General features: G+C 43.3%; 2 protein-coding genes across 4 annotated transcripts in view; one reads left to right on the top strand and one right to left on the bottom strand.

Annotated features, from left to right (window-relative positions):
• Nucleotides 1-14242, top strand: part of LOC108027311 (hemicentin-2) — a 67682-nt gene extending 53440 nt beyond the window's left edge. For all 3 annotated transcript variants that reach the window (XM_017098705.2, XM_050888827.1, XM_050888826.1), the window contains exons 5-8: nt 5315-5475; nt 10218-10426; nt 11136-11241; nt 11628-14242. In XM_017098705.2, coding sequence (XP_016954194.1) covers nt 5315-5475; nt 10218-10426; nt 11136-11241; nt 11628-11743 — 592 coding nt within the window. In that variant the 3' untranslated portion in view covers nt 11744-14242. The remainder of the gene's footprint in view (nt 1-5314; nt 5476-10217; nt 10427-11135; nt 11242-11627) is intronic.
• Nucleotides 14243-14777: 535 nt separating this feature from the next.
• On the bottom strand, nt 14778-15719 carry LOC108027131 (uncharacterized). Its single transcript, XM_017098350.2, has one exon. It carries the CDS (start codon nt 15717-15719, stop codon nt 14778-14780), a length of 942 nt encoding a protein of 313 aa, XP_016953839.1.
• Between the last annotated feature and the right edge of the window lie 218 nt (nt 15720-15937).

The following is a 15937-nucleotide window of genomic DNA, read 5'->3' as shown; positions in this document are numbered from 1 at the left end:
TAACAAACTCATTTCCAGGCATTTGAAGCGAGGCTGGGCGAGTATCTGCTGACAATTACAAATCAATTTTCTGCCTCCCCAGCAGGGTCGTTAATATCGTTGGATATCTCGGACCTCCTTGGGGACGGCGTGCTGTTATTTTGCGTAATTGACAGCGCAAGTGCTATAAACGTAATAATTCACAGACGAGCATAAATATTTGCGTAATTACGGAGATACAGGCTCGATTTCAACTGCTATTTTGCTTTCGTACAAACGCACAGATAAACACAAAGATTTCATTTTCTTAGTGATTTACTGATGGCTGTGTCTCAGACATTCCGGGCATATGCACGGAAATAATGAATGGCCGTCAGCAGTAATGATATTTGCCAATTAAAATATTATGAATGGCGAAAATCCCTTAACAAGTCTGAAATGGATGACAACAAACTCGAGTGTGGATAACCTTTGACTGTTAAAAGATAATCAAGGCTTTAGGTTGCTAATACGATTTTAATAGCTTTGGTTCGGTCCTAAATTATCAAATACCATTTGCTTTTTTTATTCAAGCCAATTCACTTGCTTACTTCTAACTCTGGAGAATATCAACTCCCTTGATGAAAACCCGTTCCGTTTATCCGTTTTAGTTCTTTCGACATCCTTTTCAGAGAGCTCCATTGAGATTACCCATTTCGTTGCCCCGATACTTTTGTAAATTCAATTGAGACGAAAACAATTTACAACAAAATGAATTAAGAGCACAAACTTTGAAGCTTTCGAAGAGCCTTTTCAATTTCAATCTGTGTGTCCCGGTGCAGGAGGAGATGCAGGTGTGTCATCAATGATTCGAGCTCTGGATGCTGGATGGTGGATTGTCCTTTTTCTGTTTTTCCTGTATGACAGGCCAAGCGGAAACGCAAGTGTGCAATTTCATTGCATTTTTTCCACCCCTCCCCTTCAAACGCAGTGGAACTTTACTTCAAGCTGTCTCCGACTCGGCTTGTTGTTGTTTCCCTCTGTCTTTTATTTCAACACTTGGAAAAAAGCGCAGAAATATCGTGGCAATCTAAAATAAATGTGTTGCTTGACAGTTGATTACCTATAAAGTGTTTCCGTAAGAACTTGGATTTTTATTCAACATTTCGAATCTTTTTTAACAAAAGAATTAACATGAGAAGAGGTATATTTACAAATAGTTCATATGCATGTTCTATTTGCTGTTTTTTCTTAAGAAAACTAAAAAAGACAAAGCATACTTAAACTTAGTTAAAATTCAAATAAAAAATACAAATTAAAATTATATAAAACCAAGAGTGCTCGTCCTTCAGGACCCAAATTGATCTCTGTGCATCTCCGCCTTCCTCTGTTTTAGCCACGTTTGCCTTTTGGGGCGTATTGAGCTGCAGGGGCAGGCAAACATTTCCAGCTTATTACTTTGATAGAAAAGTAAAACCAATGAACCTTTCACATTAGATAAGACAGCCAGCCTGTTTGTCCTCCTGGCGGAGTAGCTTCCATATGTGAGTGTCTGTGTGGCGCTGGGACGCCGGTGTGGCTGTGTGAGTGAGTATCTGGGTGGGCCAGGATGAATGGCTGGGCATGAATGAATGACTGGCTGAAGGCAAACATTGCTGGGCGGAGAGCATTGAAATTTAGCTGAGATAGTGTCCTTACTGATTGCTTCCTGCAGTGCCCACCAGAGGAGTGTCCTCGGATCCAGTGCCCTCGGTTCCAGAGCCCCTCCCCTTTTTGGCCACCGCCCCTCCTCTCGGGCCAAGTCGGTCCTGCTGCACTTGCTGCTTCCGCCGCCAGTTGATTGTGTGCGTCGAGTTCTTTCCTGCTCCAATGTCTTCTGTCACATTTATCTAGAAAGTTTGCTTCTTTTTGCCCGCTCAAAAGAAAACCCCAACTGTTTGTCCTTCGCCAGCAGTTCCCCGGCATATCAAGCATAATGGGAATAGATTTCAAAAACTTTAGCCAGCGACACTGCTAGTGTGCTGTATAATGGCGCAAATGATGTGTTTACACTATCATATAAATGTCACGTGCAACGGCGCCCTTTGTTTGCCGCTGGACACATGCTTTCCTCAATTTATGGCCTCTTATCCCCGTCCCCGTTCCCACAATGGATTACTTGGCCAAAATGGCCGGCCAAAGGAGTCGGGAGTCCTTGGGCGGCGAGGTAATTACCCAACCAGGTGTTTCTCGGCTACTTTGTTATCTCTTATCTGCGCACACACACCGGCGATGTGTGCCACGTAGCAGGAGCTGCATGTGCAGCAGGAGATGAGCTTCCTCTTAATGGTATTCTCCGAGTGGCAACCGCAACAAGCTGGAGAAAAAGCTCTGATGCGATAAACGAAGTGGAGGAAATGAAATTCTCCGGCGAGGGTAGAAAATCCCGGCACATACATACGTCTGAGGTTCAAGTAAAAGACTCTGCACCAACTGTCCTGCGAAGGAACACCCCTCATATTCACAAGCGGCCCCTCAGGAAATTGTTCGCCGTTCAGGAGCATATTCCCTTAAAATAATTTAAGGGATTACCTTAATCACTGTGGACTGCGTTTCAGATACTATTTATATTTTGTCATGATAGAGATGAGTTCACTTCAGGGCACAGTTCAACGATTTGTTACCTCTCACTGCTCTGGAGCGCCATTGTTACATTGTTTTAAAGCTAGTATTGTGTCCTACAGAAGGCGGAATAAGATCTTGTTAAACGTATTTATTTAGGTAAGTGTACATTTATTTAGTACCATTATCAGAGTCATTACTTGCACGGCATTGTATCCGGCAGAAGGTGTGCAACAGGTGGAAACGTGGAAAGAACCCCTGTAAAATGGGGCTTGAGAAAAAAATCGTTTGTATTTTGATTACCTTACCTTAGCCAGATAGCCTGGAAATCCCTGTTGCATCCTACTGACCAAAAAATTGTCTGCCAATATTTGAGAATTTTATTCCAAGTTTGGATCGAGAAGACCTCATGGTACCCAGAGCAAGCCCTTACTCGATGGGTAACGCAGCAAAATAAAAGTAAAAAATACTGGTTGACAGTCTTCCTTGATGTAAAAATGTTTTTGGTGGCGGGTCCTGACGTTTGAGCCGAAAACTGTCCTTCCAACTGCACAATATCTCCTCCTAAAATCGTTTCTTTTATAACGTAATTTTATGGTAGAAGGCAACATCAACTTTTCATGCTAAGCTGCAGAAACTAAATTGGATGCTCAAAGCAACAAGCAAACTCAGCCCGAGCAACAAGATGTTGGTGTACAAGTCGATTGTTGTTTTTTTATGACATAGTGCACCGAAATATAGAACACCGGTGCAGACTCAAACGTTAAATCCTTAAATTGTTACAGAATCAATACTTTTTGAAAGTATTTATTTATTTTTTTGAAACTCCAACGTGTGCATTAAGTATCTGCGAGGCGGAGGTGCTTCGCTTCTGCTGATTGCCAATATGCGCCAACAGACACTGTTCTTTGCTATCTCTAAGTGAGATCGTCTGGAACACCTCATTACTGGAAAAAATTCATACTCAATGGTTCAAGACATTTTTTAATGTCATGCACAGGTCATAAGAGATGAAAACGCTGATCAGTCTTATTAACAATAGGGTCTACCATTTTTACTATTCACAGCCATTTATGGCGTTCCTAATACTCTCATGGTGAATTTAAAAACCACCTACATGTTTAAGTGCCTATGGTTACAAAAGGATCTCAAAAGATCTGAGATCTACTCGGCATAGACCTAAGTTTAGAAGGACTATATAAATGTTAAATTCCTTACATTTTCAAATAAATGCTTCTAGCAACCAAAAACGCTTACTTAGCATTGACGATCGTGCATCACATAACAAATGGTAAAAAAATGGTTACAAATTAAATGTTATATATATTATGTCCTTTATAGAGAGGGAAAGCACTCTTTGGCGATTACTTGTTGTATGGATAGAGGGTACCAGAGTAATAGAGGGGCTAATATCACAGAAAAGCCAGGAGGGTCGGCACACTGAATTTTCATCCCCAACAATAAATTGCAGAAGGAAACCTATGCCGGATCGGGTCACTTCCCAGTACTTGAGAATCGAGCGGAGACCGCAGAAAGCCACAAACTAGGAGCTAGCCAAGAGCAGTTGTACAGAGATATATGGCAAATAGGGGACAACGGAGGACTTGGAAAGCGGAAAAAAGAATCGAGGAGGAGCCAAGCGCGGCGGGAAAACTTTAAAATGAAATGAAAATTATAAAGTAACTACAAAATCTTGATAAGGAATACAGCTGGGGTGTACAGTTTGGGAGGGGAAAACGGGCCACCGAGGAAATGGCAAAAGTCATAAAATGTCGAGTTTTACGAGTGCAAAACGCAAGGGTCTAATCTGGGTTTAGCATCAAAACTTGTTAGTAAGGGGCGATGGCACAGGGGGAGGAGGGTCCAAGCCAAGAGGCGGCTTTAGGGCACATAATAAGCAATGTCAACGCATGTGTGCAGTGGGCGTGGCCATTCCGCTGCATTTTAGCCAAATGACGGAAACATTTTTGCACTTTAGGCAAAGTGCAGAGGGCAATTTGGGGGCCAGGAGTGGAGAGGTGGAAAGGAGCAACTGGGAAGAAGGAACAAAAATATCGCAACAATGACATTAAACGCAACTTATTTTACTACTGACTCTAGCCCTTCCCTTCCCTTAGCCAGCAAAAACATTTGCATGCCGCCTGCCCCAAACACGCAACTTTGTTGTCAACTCTTTCCCCCTAGTTGCCGCTTAAATGCCGCAACTAAATAACTTTGAGTGTCTTTTGAGTGGCCATTAGTAGCGGGCTTAGCGAGGACTCGACTAAGTGGGTCTGCGCCATTGTTCGTTTGTTTAGAGGTCCTGCTATATGGTTTGTGAGTCTTAAGTCAGTCCAAATGGCCTGTGGTTAGCGGAGTTTAGCTACCTGCAGTTTTCGCACAAGTAATAATGAACCAGTCCCTGGGATAAACTTGTCAGATTCTTTACCGCAGTTCTCATGCAAGGTAACAGTGATTACTCAAATATAATGAGCAGCACTGATAGCTATGCTAAAAACTTGCTTAAACATTAGAATTATTGATCAACTCTCAAATATTATATTTAAATATTTTGGCTAACCAAAACGTACCTGGAAATACGTCTTCAGATTCACTATACCTCCGTAGTATGGAAATGCTCAAAATGTTCCCATTTAAAAACTGAATATGGCAATTATATTTGTTTCATGAAATAAGAAACATAAAACCAAAATATATCGCTTAAACTAAATTAAAAATTACAATTCTTAGCTAATGCCTTCCTTTCCATTTTCAGGGCTGTCTTCATAGCCGACCAGCGATTCCTGGCCATAAAGCAGCCGGACAAGTACTGGACCCTGCAGATCAAGTACGTGCAGGCCCGGGATGCCGGGTCCTACGAGTGCCAGGTCTCCACGGAGCCCAAAGTCAGCGCGCGTGTCCAGCTGCAAGTTGTGGGTAAGTCAGGGCCAAGACCAAGACCGTGAACATGAAATGCCGGGGCTTATGAATATGAGTCTGCACTCAGACGCTCGCCTCTAAATGGGTTCGAGCGTGTAATTTCCGGGCGGCAGAGGGCAGAGGGCATAGGTCAAGCTGCAGCAAATGCGAAAACTTTCCAGTCCTCTTACAAAAGGAAGGGCCACACATGGGCCCGGCATCTTTGCATCTTTCATGCGGCTACTGCATTTCAAATTACTCACTAAATTGCATTCAAATTGCGGCTGCTGACCATTGCCCATTGAATTGCTCGAAAGCTCAAAAAAAAAAGGAGAGCACACACTTGCACCAACAGACAGAGAATTTCTTTGGTCGGTCAAGTTTTTTAACGAGAAAACTTTTACGTGCTGGGTTCTGGTTTCGTTTTGGTTTCACAGACACACACCGAGAACCGAGTAAAAAGTTAATTAAATTTCATGTTTGCATACCGGAAGACACAGCAGCAGCAGGCCAAATGAACAATGTAAATGTCAGTCCAGGGCATTGGAGGATGTTCTGGGCCTCGTAATTGATATGAAATTTATTTATCTGGCCGGCACAATAACAACCGCATTGCTTGGGGCTACGACACAGAAATCAGTGCGAATATTTTTTGGCCACGGGTATTGGATTTCGGATTTTATCTATGACACGGATGCATTCATTTGAAACGATTGCTGTTGCAACTTCACCAGCATATCTGTCCGATTTGCGGTTGAGGTTTGTTTTACACCGATTCCGCTCGGAAAAAACACTTCCCTCGGGCCGGCGAGCCGTTCGGTCCGGGATATACACCATCATTTCGAATTCTTTGACAATTTAAGGTCAATTTAGCCCGGCTCAGATAGCAACGAAAAGGAGAGCGCAAGGCAGTGAAAGTAAAAAGTCAATTTGCATTTGAAGCCAACAAATTGAATTTTCTTTTATCCAACTAACACTTTGGTTTTATAGAGATCCAGCCCAAGGAGCTGCTGGCAAAAAGGACACATCATGCCGAGCGGGCGGAAGGCAGGCAAAAATGGGGCAAGGGCAATAGACTGGGTAATGGTGTTGCCAAAAAGTGATTTTCGCATTCCCGGCTCAGCTAATTTGTATGCTAAACACTTGCGAATGTGTGCCAAAACCTCATGTGTGCGTGTGCACTGGAAATAAAAATCACCATTAGATGTTCAAACTCAGTTCTAAATGGAAATTATTTTTAAATTTAAAACATGGTTTAAAAGGTCCGTTTTCTCGTACGAAATAAGTTGTCTACAGTCAACTATAGTCAGTGTACCCTGGAACAGATAATCTAGCAGTTAGTTAAACAAGGATGCTAATGAAATTTATTACATATTATTATTACAAAAATTAAAATCAGAAAAAAAAAACACTGTTTTTTAATCAAGATTATTTTTTAAATTTTATTAAGCTGTTGCGATAAAAATCGCTTAAAAAAATGTTATAAGGCGTAACATGGTTGTCGTTGTTGAAACGTAGATGAAAATATAAAAATTGCAAATAGTGTAAATATTCATATATCACATGTAAATATTCGATACAGCATTATTCAAAAAATGTATCGAATCACGTCATCTTGAATAAAATGAAGTCCGTTTCATAAACTTTCATACCTGCAATTACGAATGTAATTAAAACGCAAAACAGATTTCTGATATAATATGAAAAATGATACACATAGATCTTAGAGAGCTGTGGTTTCATACACCTAAATTCAGCTTTGTTTGAAATCAAATTTTTTGAGTGTTTCCTTCCAGAAATCGGAAAAGGGTGGAGGGCGTGGCAGCCAACAGGTATCAATCTGGAGCCAAAAATATTCGCCAACCGAATTTCGTATGCACGGCCACATTTGCGTTAATCTAACGACAAGTTTAAGCATAAAGGATTTCTATTCATGCCCGGCAGGGATTCGGCGATCCGTCTCTTTCTCGCCCGCTGCCACCTCCCTCTGCATAACCATTATTTGCAGTCGTTTGGCCTTCGTCCATTGCCATTTCCATTTCCCCGTCGAGGTCCAATTGGCCTTTGTTTGTTTGAAGTTGAATTGGGGTGTGCGTGGTCCTTCCGGTTCCTTTGCTCCTTTTCTCCCAATTCAGCTGCCCATAACCATTATCGGCAGCACCTATTCGCCCCCGCCCCGACCACCCTTGCAGTTTTTCCTGCCCGATTTTCCCAGCAGTTTTTCCTGGCAGAGCTCCCACCGCCCTCTTGGTGTCTCGCTGCTTGGCTGATTTTGTGCCTTTGCCATGTAATTTGTATTTATTGCATCGTTTTGTCTGTGCAAACGGCCCTACTCCCTTTGCTTGTTGTCGATTTCTGCACCACCCACTTTTGGGCTCCCGAATCACCCCCCGAAAGGCTCAAATCACCCGCCTTGACCCACCACCACCCGTTGGCACTGAATGAATTCGATTCCGAGTCTTTGGCAATGGATTTTATGTTGAGGCTGTGGCCTTTGCCTGCCTGCTGCTTGATTTCTGGGCCATATTCGGATGCAGAGCCCAAGATGGGGTAATAGGCTCGTAGTTTTCGGTCAATTTGTTATGTTAACAGGGGCGGCGGGGCGCTGGAGCAGTGGAAACTGGGAAACTGGGGAGCTGGGAGCTGGGAAAGAGATTCTTGTTTGCTTTGTTGCTGGTTAAAATTTCAGTTCCTTTGGTTTTGGTTCATTTACTCAAGTTTCTAGGTCACCGAGATGGGCAGCACAATGGAGCCAAATCGTTGTTAATGCCCCGAAAAACATCAAGTCTGCTTAGCAGCAAACTTATGCAATAATCTTTTAAACTTTTCCCGGGCAACCCGGCAGATTTATATTTATTACCGAGCGGGGGAGCTTTTCGCGCCGAAAAGCGGCATTCACACCCACGGTGGCCACGCACACATGAATGCCGAATGAATGAATATATTTTTTTCTGCATCATTGAACGACAAACTAGATTTGGTTTTATGAGATTCGCTTTTTGCTCAGCTCATCTCATCCCATCTCCTGGGCTTGGGCTTTTCATTCCCTGCCTGCTTTCGCATTCACTCTCGGATGGCCCGGTCTGCTTATTTAATTTGCTGCTAATCTTGTATGGCCAAAGCCAATTTTGGGTTTTCTTTTGGTTTTATTATTTTTTGGGATCGCACTTTATCTCACCATCAAAAGTGACAATACTCCCTGTGATGTCTGCGCACCTCCCCTCGGCTAATTTCCCTAAAAGCATTTCGCCATAAACTCAATTAATTTAAGTTGCTGCAATTCGCTTGACACTCCTAACTAATGCCATTCCCTTTCGGGCTGCTGTTCCCTTTGTGCTCGGCGAATTAGCTGAAAGTGTGGTCAACTTAGTTTGCTCGCAAGTTTTCGGGCTACTGTTTCTGCGGTTTTCATTCAGCTGCTTTCTTCTCAGAATTACTTCTAAGGAGCAAGCATAATAGTTCGGGAATCGATGTTGCTAATGAAATTAATTTGAAAGTGTGTCCTGCGATACCCTGATTCTGGCGAGGTAACGATTGCGGGAGTAAAGGCTGCGGTTAATCAGGAAGCGTCTTTTAAATATAATCTCTAATTCAATTAAATTTGCTAAACGGCAGAATATGCAAGGCTGACACACACATCACTTGCTTTTAAATGTCACATTGAGTGCCTAAAAGTATGCAATGAATAAATCATGTTGTCTTTCCGACTGAATAGTTCTGAGCTAACATTTAAGTTGCATACTTTCAGAAACTTATTAAATACTTTAAAATATTTAGTTTGACTAGTTAGAAAGGGAAAATGAGTTTTAAACCGCCTGTTTTAATTACACCAATCCCACTCCTCCCAGACCTAATTAGAGCCACATGCGTGTCACGGCTTGCCGACCGGAAAATTATTCTCTCACCGGGCGGTAATATCCCCAGAGCCGAGTTGCGGGGTGATAAAGTAGAACGGTTGCTAATAACATTGCACTTGCTGCTGCCTCAGCCGCTATGTGTATATCTAGTCACTTTTCCTCTTTGCATATTATTGCTGCTGTGTCGCGAGTCTCCAGTCAAGCAGCTGGAGAACTAACATGCAACATGACGATTTTGACAAGCTGACACAGTTTGGTGTCAAACCAAAACGTGGCGCGTGCTCAGCAGCTACAGGGCCAGTACACAACTGGAGGCCCACACAGATACTCTGGGGCATAGTCGGGCATTTTGTGTAAATTCTCGGCGCACTCATTTTGCACATTTTTGTGTAACAGCAGTGAAAACTCGCCGTATACGTGATTTTGTCAAATTTCAAAGCTCACGTCGCTCCACGTCGCCCTAGCAAATGAAGACGCCCAGTTTTGCCCGCTTTTCCGGGGGAAGGTCGTGTGAAAATGTATGCGCCAACATTTCCAACTTGTTCGTTTGTGCGCGCCTTCTATTCGGCGTTTTTTGCTGCTTTTCTTCCATTTTTGTTTGACACAACTCTTAGTTTGTTATGCATGTGCGTGTCTGTTGGCCAAAAAATCACCAGGGCTCCGGGTCGGCGGAGCATCCGGGGGTAGTTCATGCTGGAATCAGTAAGTGAAAAATTGAAAAGTGGATTTTCTTCGCAGGCGGAGTGCCGCTCTGCCACAGCCAGATTTACGTGTGCGACGTGACTCGCAGCTGTTAATTCAATAGATTAGCGAAATGACACAATTTCGGAGCGCCGAATTCGCCACTTCCACTTATGTCCTCCGCCTCTGCTCTTCTCTTCCGCCCCGTTCCGCGTCCTCTAGTTCCCCGCACGGAGATCCTGGGAGAGCCGGACCGCTACGTGAAGGCGGGCAGCAACGTGGTGCTCCGCTGCATCGTGCGCGGCGCCTTGGAGCCGCCCACGTTCATCATGTGGTACCACGGCGCCGAGCAACTGGCGGCCGACTCCCGCCGCCACCGCACGCAACTGGATCCCAACCTGCCGGAGGCCTCCGGAGAAGGCCAGAGTACGGTAAGTGCACTGCGGAAAATTCGCACAAATTAGGGATATATTTACGACATTGAAAGCTTAAAGGAACTTGATAAGATTGTACTCTTTAACGAGACTAGGCATCAAAAGAACTAATGTTTTTTTGTATTCATATAGAGTAATGTTTAAAATCAAAACAAAAATCAAATCTTATATCGTATAAATGTTTTTCAGATTTATTTAGTTTAGTTGATATTGTATATTGAAATTGAAAATTTGAAATTCGAAAACTATTATAACATTTAAAAATTAAATAGCACTCCAAAAATAAGCCAATATTTTTTTTACTTTATTAAAATTAAAATTTTTAAGTACTGTCCAAGTGACTTTAAAACAAGTTCTGCTTCTGGAATTCAGAGCTCCTCTGACTTACCCAGAGCCAAAAACTCCCTTGCTGATTTTTATTTAATTACTCGCAGTTTCCAATGTATTCTTGGCTGCTGCTGGCGAGCAAGAATATTATAATATTGCTGCGCCAAAGTTTCAGTTTTGTCGCATTTCGCCTAATTGCCTCCATAACTTTGTTCCCCTGAAACGCCGCAAAAAGTCAGTTGCGGCACATGCCCAATATTTGGAATACGTGTGTCCGCGTCCGAATAAAAACTGCCTGTGTTTATCTTTTTCTTTTCGAACTTTTCCTCGGGCACTTGAATCTGCGACTGTATGGCCCTGTGTTTTTCTCCTCCTGCAGATTGGCTCATTAATCATCGAGTCGGCCAAGAAGCGCGATACTGGCAATTACACATGTAGCCCGTCGAATAGCCCCAGTGCGACCGTAACGCTGAACATAATAAATGGTGAGTTGCAGAGCGGGATTTCCACGCAAAAATATATGCCCATCTTTTAGTAATTTAAGTCTTGAAGCTCGGATACCCTCGGGTTTGAACTGAGTCGAAAATAAGTTTATATTATTATAAATTTATCTTGGTATTCATAACCAAGGACATTTACCATTAGGAGTGGTGTCAAGAACATAAAGAGGGGGTTCCAATAATGGTAGTATAGACTATTCAGATTATTCCATATTTATTAACGCTGATACTTTCAGTATAAGCGGCAGAGAGACACTTTGTGTTAGATAAATATATATATAATATATACAATTTGACTTTTGACATAATTTCTTACTGTGCTGGGGAGACTAGCTGCCACAATATTTGATTTTTCCTCCGAATTTTCGCAGGCGAATCGTCGGCCTCGGCGGTCACCTCATCGGCAGCCACCACCCGGGCCTACGCCCTCAGCATCCTGGCTCTCCTACTCAGTGTCATCATCATCGGAGTGGGCCACCGCACATGACATGTCACTGCCACCGATCCGAACTGAAGGGCAGGCGACAGCAGCTCCTAGAAAGTGAGAAGATGGGAATCCCAACACTCTGCCAACGTAAAAGTATAAAACCAAGTTAATTTGATAGACCCCAATAGCAAAAGCGAGGCGAAAGGAGAGATACGCGTAATAATTGAGTGCATGTTGTAAGCTAGTTGATTTTATCCACTAACTAATAACCAATACATATAGAGGATGAATCCGTAATCCCAGTTTCGAGACCCCCAACCCCGACCCCGAGCCCCAGCTAATCGTAAGTTCTACCGGCTCTAAGCGAACTAGTTAGTAAGCCCCTAGTCTTAGGCAGCCTCCTAACTGACTTTGTTATGTAGTTTTTGTTTGGGTTTTTCGGTTCGGACGCGGGGCTCTGTATTGGGGAAAATATCGAGTAAGTTTGCATAAATGCATAACCGTAAATATTTATGCAGTCCGATGCGAAATTGCATCGGTATCCTGAATCCATTCGGACCGCATGAGCGAACCGGGCGGGTCTGGGAAATTCCTGCCATCAAACGAATGCGTTTTTCGAAAAATTCAACTCGAATGCATTTGCATGGCAATTTGAGTCTGGAACAACATTCGCAGTCTCCTTCCTATGTGGCGACATCCTGAACTTTTCAATTAGCCATACCCCCCGCCCTCCTCGCACACTTTCTCCCCCCACTCCCACTCACGGATGCCCGACAATTTTGAATATTTATTATTTTTAGCAGATACCGGACTCTGGTCGGGGGAATCCCACTTCCTTTGCCGATAAATTCACCCAAAAGAGTACCCTCGAATAGGCCGTCCCCGGGACCGGAGAAGTTCTGTATGATTTCCAAGGAGCTCAGTTAACATTATCTTTGCAAACAGAACACCCACAAATATGAACTTTCGATATATGTGTGTGCGACAGCGCAAACATTTGCATAGCCAATTTATGGAACTCTATTTTATGTGCTCTTATCTCACGAACAAGCTCGATACATGCGGGAAAACCAAAATTCATAAAGTAAATAATTGCGTAAGGAACAAAAAATTATAGCAAATACATGCATTGATCGGAATGGACAGCCGCGAAACAAGAGGCGGCAACAACGGCAAACAAGAACAATTTAATTGATAACGAAAGTAAATTTATTGAATTGAGCGGACTGAATCGCGAACTGTATATAACTCTATTGCGAAATCGTTCAACAAAATGTAAATTAATTGAATATACAAATAATATAAATGGCAGAATCCAACCAGAGACGTATTCCAAACACTAATGAATTGCATTTAAACGATACAAATAAATATATAAAATAAATAAACACATAGCGGGCGGGCTGGCGGGCAGGCGGTCGGGAGACAAGGGCGGAAGGCGGCCAAAGAAATAAATAATACGAAATCAAACGGACTAAATGTAAACATCGTGTGCATCGCGAACCCGCAGGCCCGGCTCGTATTTATTTATCCACTTAACGTCCTTTTTAATTACACACACTCCCGGTCCACGGCAAATCCCATAAAAATCGTCTGAAATTAATTAAAGTTGTCTCTGCCGCCTCTGTGCCGCGTGCGAACCGAGGCTGCAGCGTCGACTTAATTGCAATTAGGTGCAGGCCACTCACCCACTCACCTCCCACTCAAACAATGCCTCAAAGCGGCATTAATTATGTGTGCGGATCTCCCAAGGCGCCGTTTGTCACGCCCTGCGTATACTTGATGCGCCCGCCTTTGAGCGTTCAACAAATGGATCCTGGGCCAAGCAAACCGCAAGCAGCTGTGAGCGAATGCAAACGCAAACACGCTCTGCAGATGGGCGAGAAAAAGCCACGGAAATAAATTTCTGCGGTCAATATTACAGCGGGGAAGGGCAGGAGGGGGTCATTTAACAGGGATTCTTTTCACGGGTGTGGACAATTAACACATTCCGGCTGGCATGCATCAAATGCTCGCGGTCTGCGGCTTACCGCCCTTGAGCCCTCCACCCACTAGCACTCCCACGCCCACTTCCACCCACCCCTGACTTAGCTTTCAGCCCTTTTTTGCCCGCCAAAAAGCCACCAACATCCCATTGGACACCCCATAAAACTGAATGTGGAATCAGTGAAACTTTGTTAGACTTAAGCGGCGTATATGACCATAGCAGTACTACACAAATCGAAATCAAAATACATTTCTAAGCTCTTAAGTGTTTTCATCAACTCGATTAACGTATAGACGCCATACGTGTAATTATCAACACCCCGAATAATTGTAAATAAACCGCATTACACGCCAACGTCCCGAGATCGAAGCGAGGCGTGGACATTACTTTTAAAGACAGACACTCGAACTCACGTGTACTCATGATATAGCAAAGTTTATTGTTAAGTACCGACTAATAACGAAAGGAATACTTACACATACATATGTAAACGAAACTAAGAACTATGTGAAACTTTAACTGACAAATTTATTGCATTACATACAATAAAATAATAAAATTGAATAACTTAATGGGGTCTTTTCAACGACTCGACCTGTTAGGAAACCCATTTTATGTTCTACGGTGAGTATGGAATGAGAACATTTCTTTTCAGCTGAGAACTGTCTTAATTAGTTAGGCCTAGTTTTAGTTGGAAAAATGCCAATCATCCAATTCATTGGCGTTACCATTAAATATTATCTCTCAATATCGTATCTGTAATCGTCTTTTACTTGTTGTTTCACTTTTAAAATCATGTGCTGTAGCAAGATAACTTTTCATTACGTTATTGGACCTACAGCTGGCAATAAAAAATTAAAATTCAATGACTTAAAAAGGTCTTATCAACGACCCAGTCGGCGACTTTCTCATGGTAAGTATACAGTAGTATCCATTGTTAAAGGAGTAAAGGTATTTGCATCCAAAATAAGGAATGCCACAGGTAAAAACTTATCAATTACTAAAATCGATATTTTAGGACTTCATTTACGGAACTTCCTATCTAATGAGTCATTAGGCGGAAGGCATCAATAATTGTTTAAATTGGTTTAAAAAGCTCCAAAAAAACTATTCGTTTGGAATTTGGTTCACCTCCAAGAGGACGGGTCCAGTGTTTTCGGTGATGATGATGCGGCAGTTTTCGTTGATGCCGAATCCGCGAGTCACCTGATGGAGCATCATGCCGACAATGTCCCCGGTGCTGTCATCGATCAATGCATGTGGCACCAACTGGGCCACGGCGTAGGCCAGAAGGAAGCCCGATTCCCTGTCCAAGATAATGGAGGCCACCAGGCGACCGACGCCTTGGCGTCCGATCAGGGGAGTCCCCTGCTCGGCCGTGAAGTCCATGGCCGCGGACAGACCGCTGGCAATGGATTGCACGGTAGCGTCGTCCACGACCACTGGGGGTTCCATTATTGCAGCGGCCGAGTGCAGCAGGGTGCAGGCCACTTCGAGCATATCGAACCCGAAGTAGTTCAGCAGGATGCGGTTGTGTCGCCGGCGGCAATGGCAGGCATGCAATCCGGGGATCGAGGGCGGCGAGTACGCCTGGTACACGATACTCTGGTTGTAAAATTGGATCAGCCGCGATACTAGGGATATTTCTTCAGAAGGATGGGAATAACGTTCAACGGCTATAACGTTGTAGGGGGGGCAGCTTTGCTCTAAATTATTGTCTTGTACGAAAAATCCAAACTCTGCAAATTGACTCTCTTCGGCAATATCAGCTACAGGTTTTTCCGGCTCTGGGGTAATAGGATCCTCGGTAATACATCCATTTGGTGTTTTGAAGGAGTCTATAGCTGCCATCAGAACAGCAATACCTCCTTCAGTGTCTTGGGATTCCTCATCCGGAGACACATCCCCATCGATCTTAGCGTTGTTGGAGGTCTCCTCCTCTGCGATTATTAATTGATCGTCATCGAAATCCAGAAGGTCTTCATTACTGTCGTCTTGGTCACCCGTAATGTGTTTGAATTTCTCGCCATAATAATACTTATAAGCCATCGTAGAGTAAAAGTTAAAATTTACTTATTGTGCAAAACGCGGAATCACCAGGGATGGCAAAAGGGATTATTTACCTGCGCTTATCGATAAACTATACTGCTTATTATTATTAAGTCTGGTCACACTATTTGTCCCGCGGTGGACAACCCAATACTTGGGGTATTCCCGAAACTGTTAATATTGAATTTTGGCCATCTGTCCATCAGCTGCTCCATACA

The sequence above is a fragment of the Drosophila biarmipes genome, chromosome 3R (assembly GCF_025231255.1).
Source record: "Drosophila biarmipes strain raj3 chromosome 3R, RU_DBia_V1.1, whole genome shotgun sequence".
Lineage (NCBI taxonomy): Eukaryota > Metazoa > Arthropoda > Insecta > Diptera > Drosophilidae > Drosophila > Drosophila biarmipes.
This window is presented reverse-complemented; position numbering and strand designations above follow the sequence as displayed.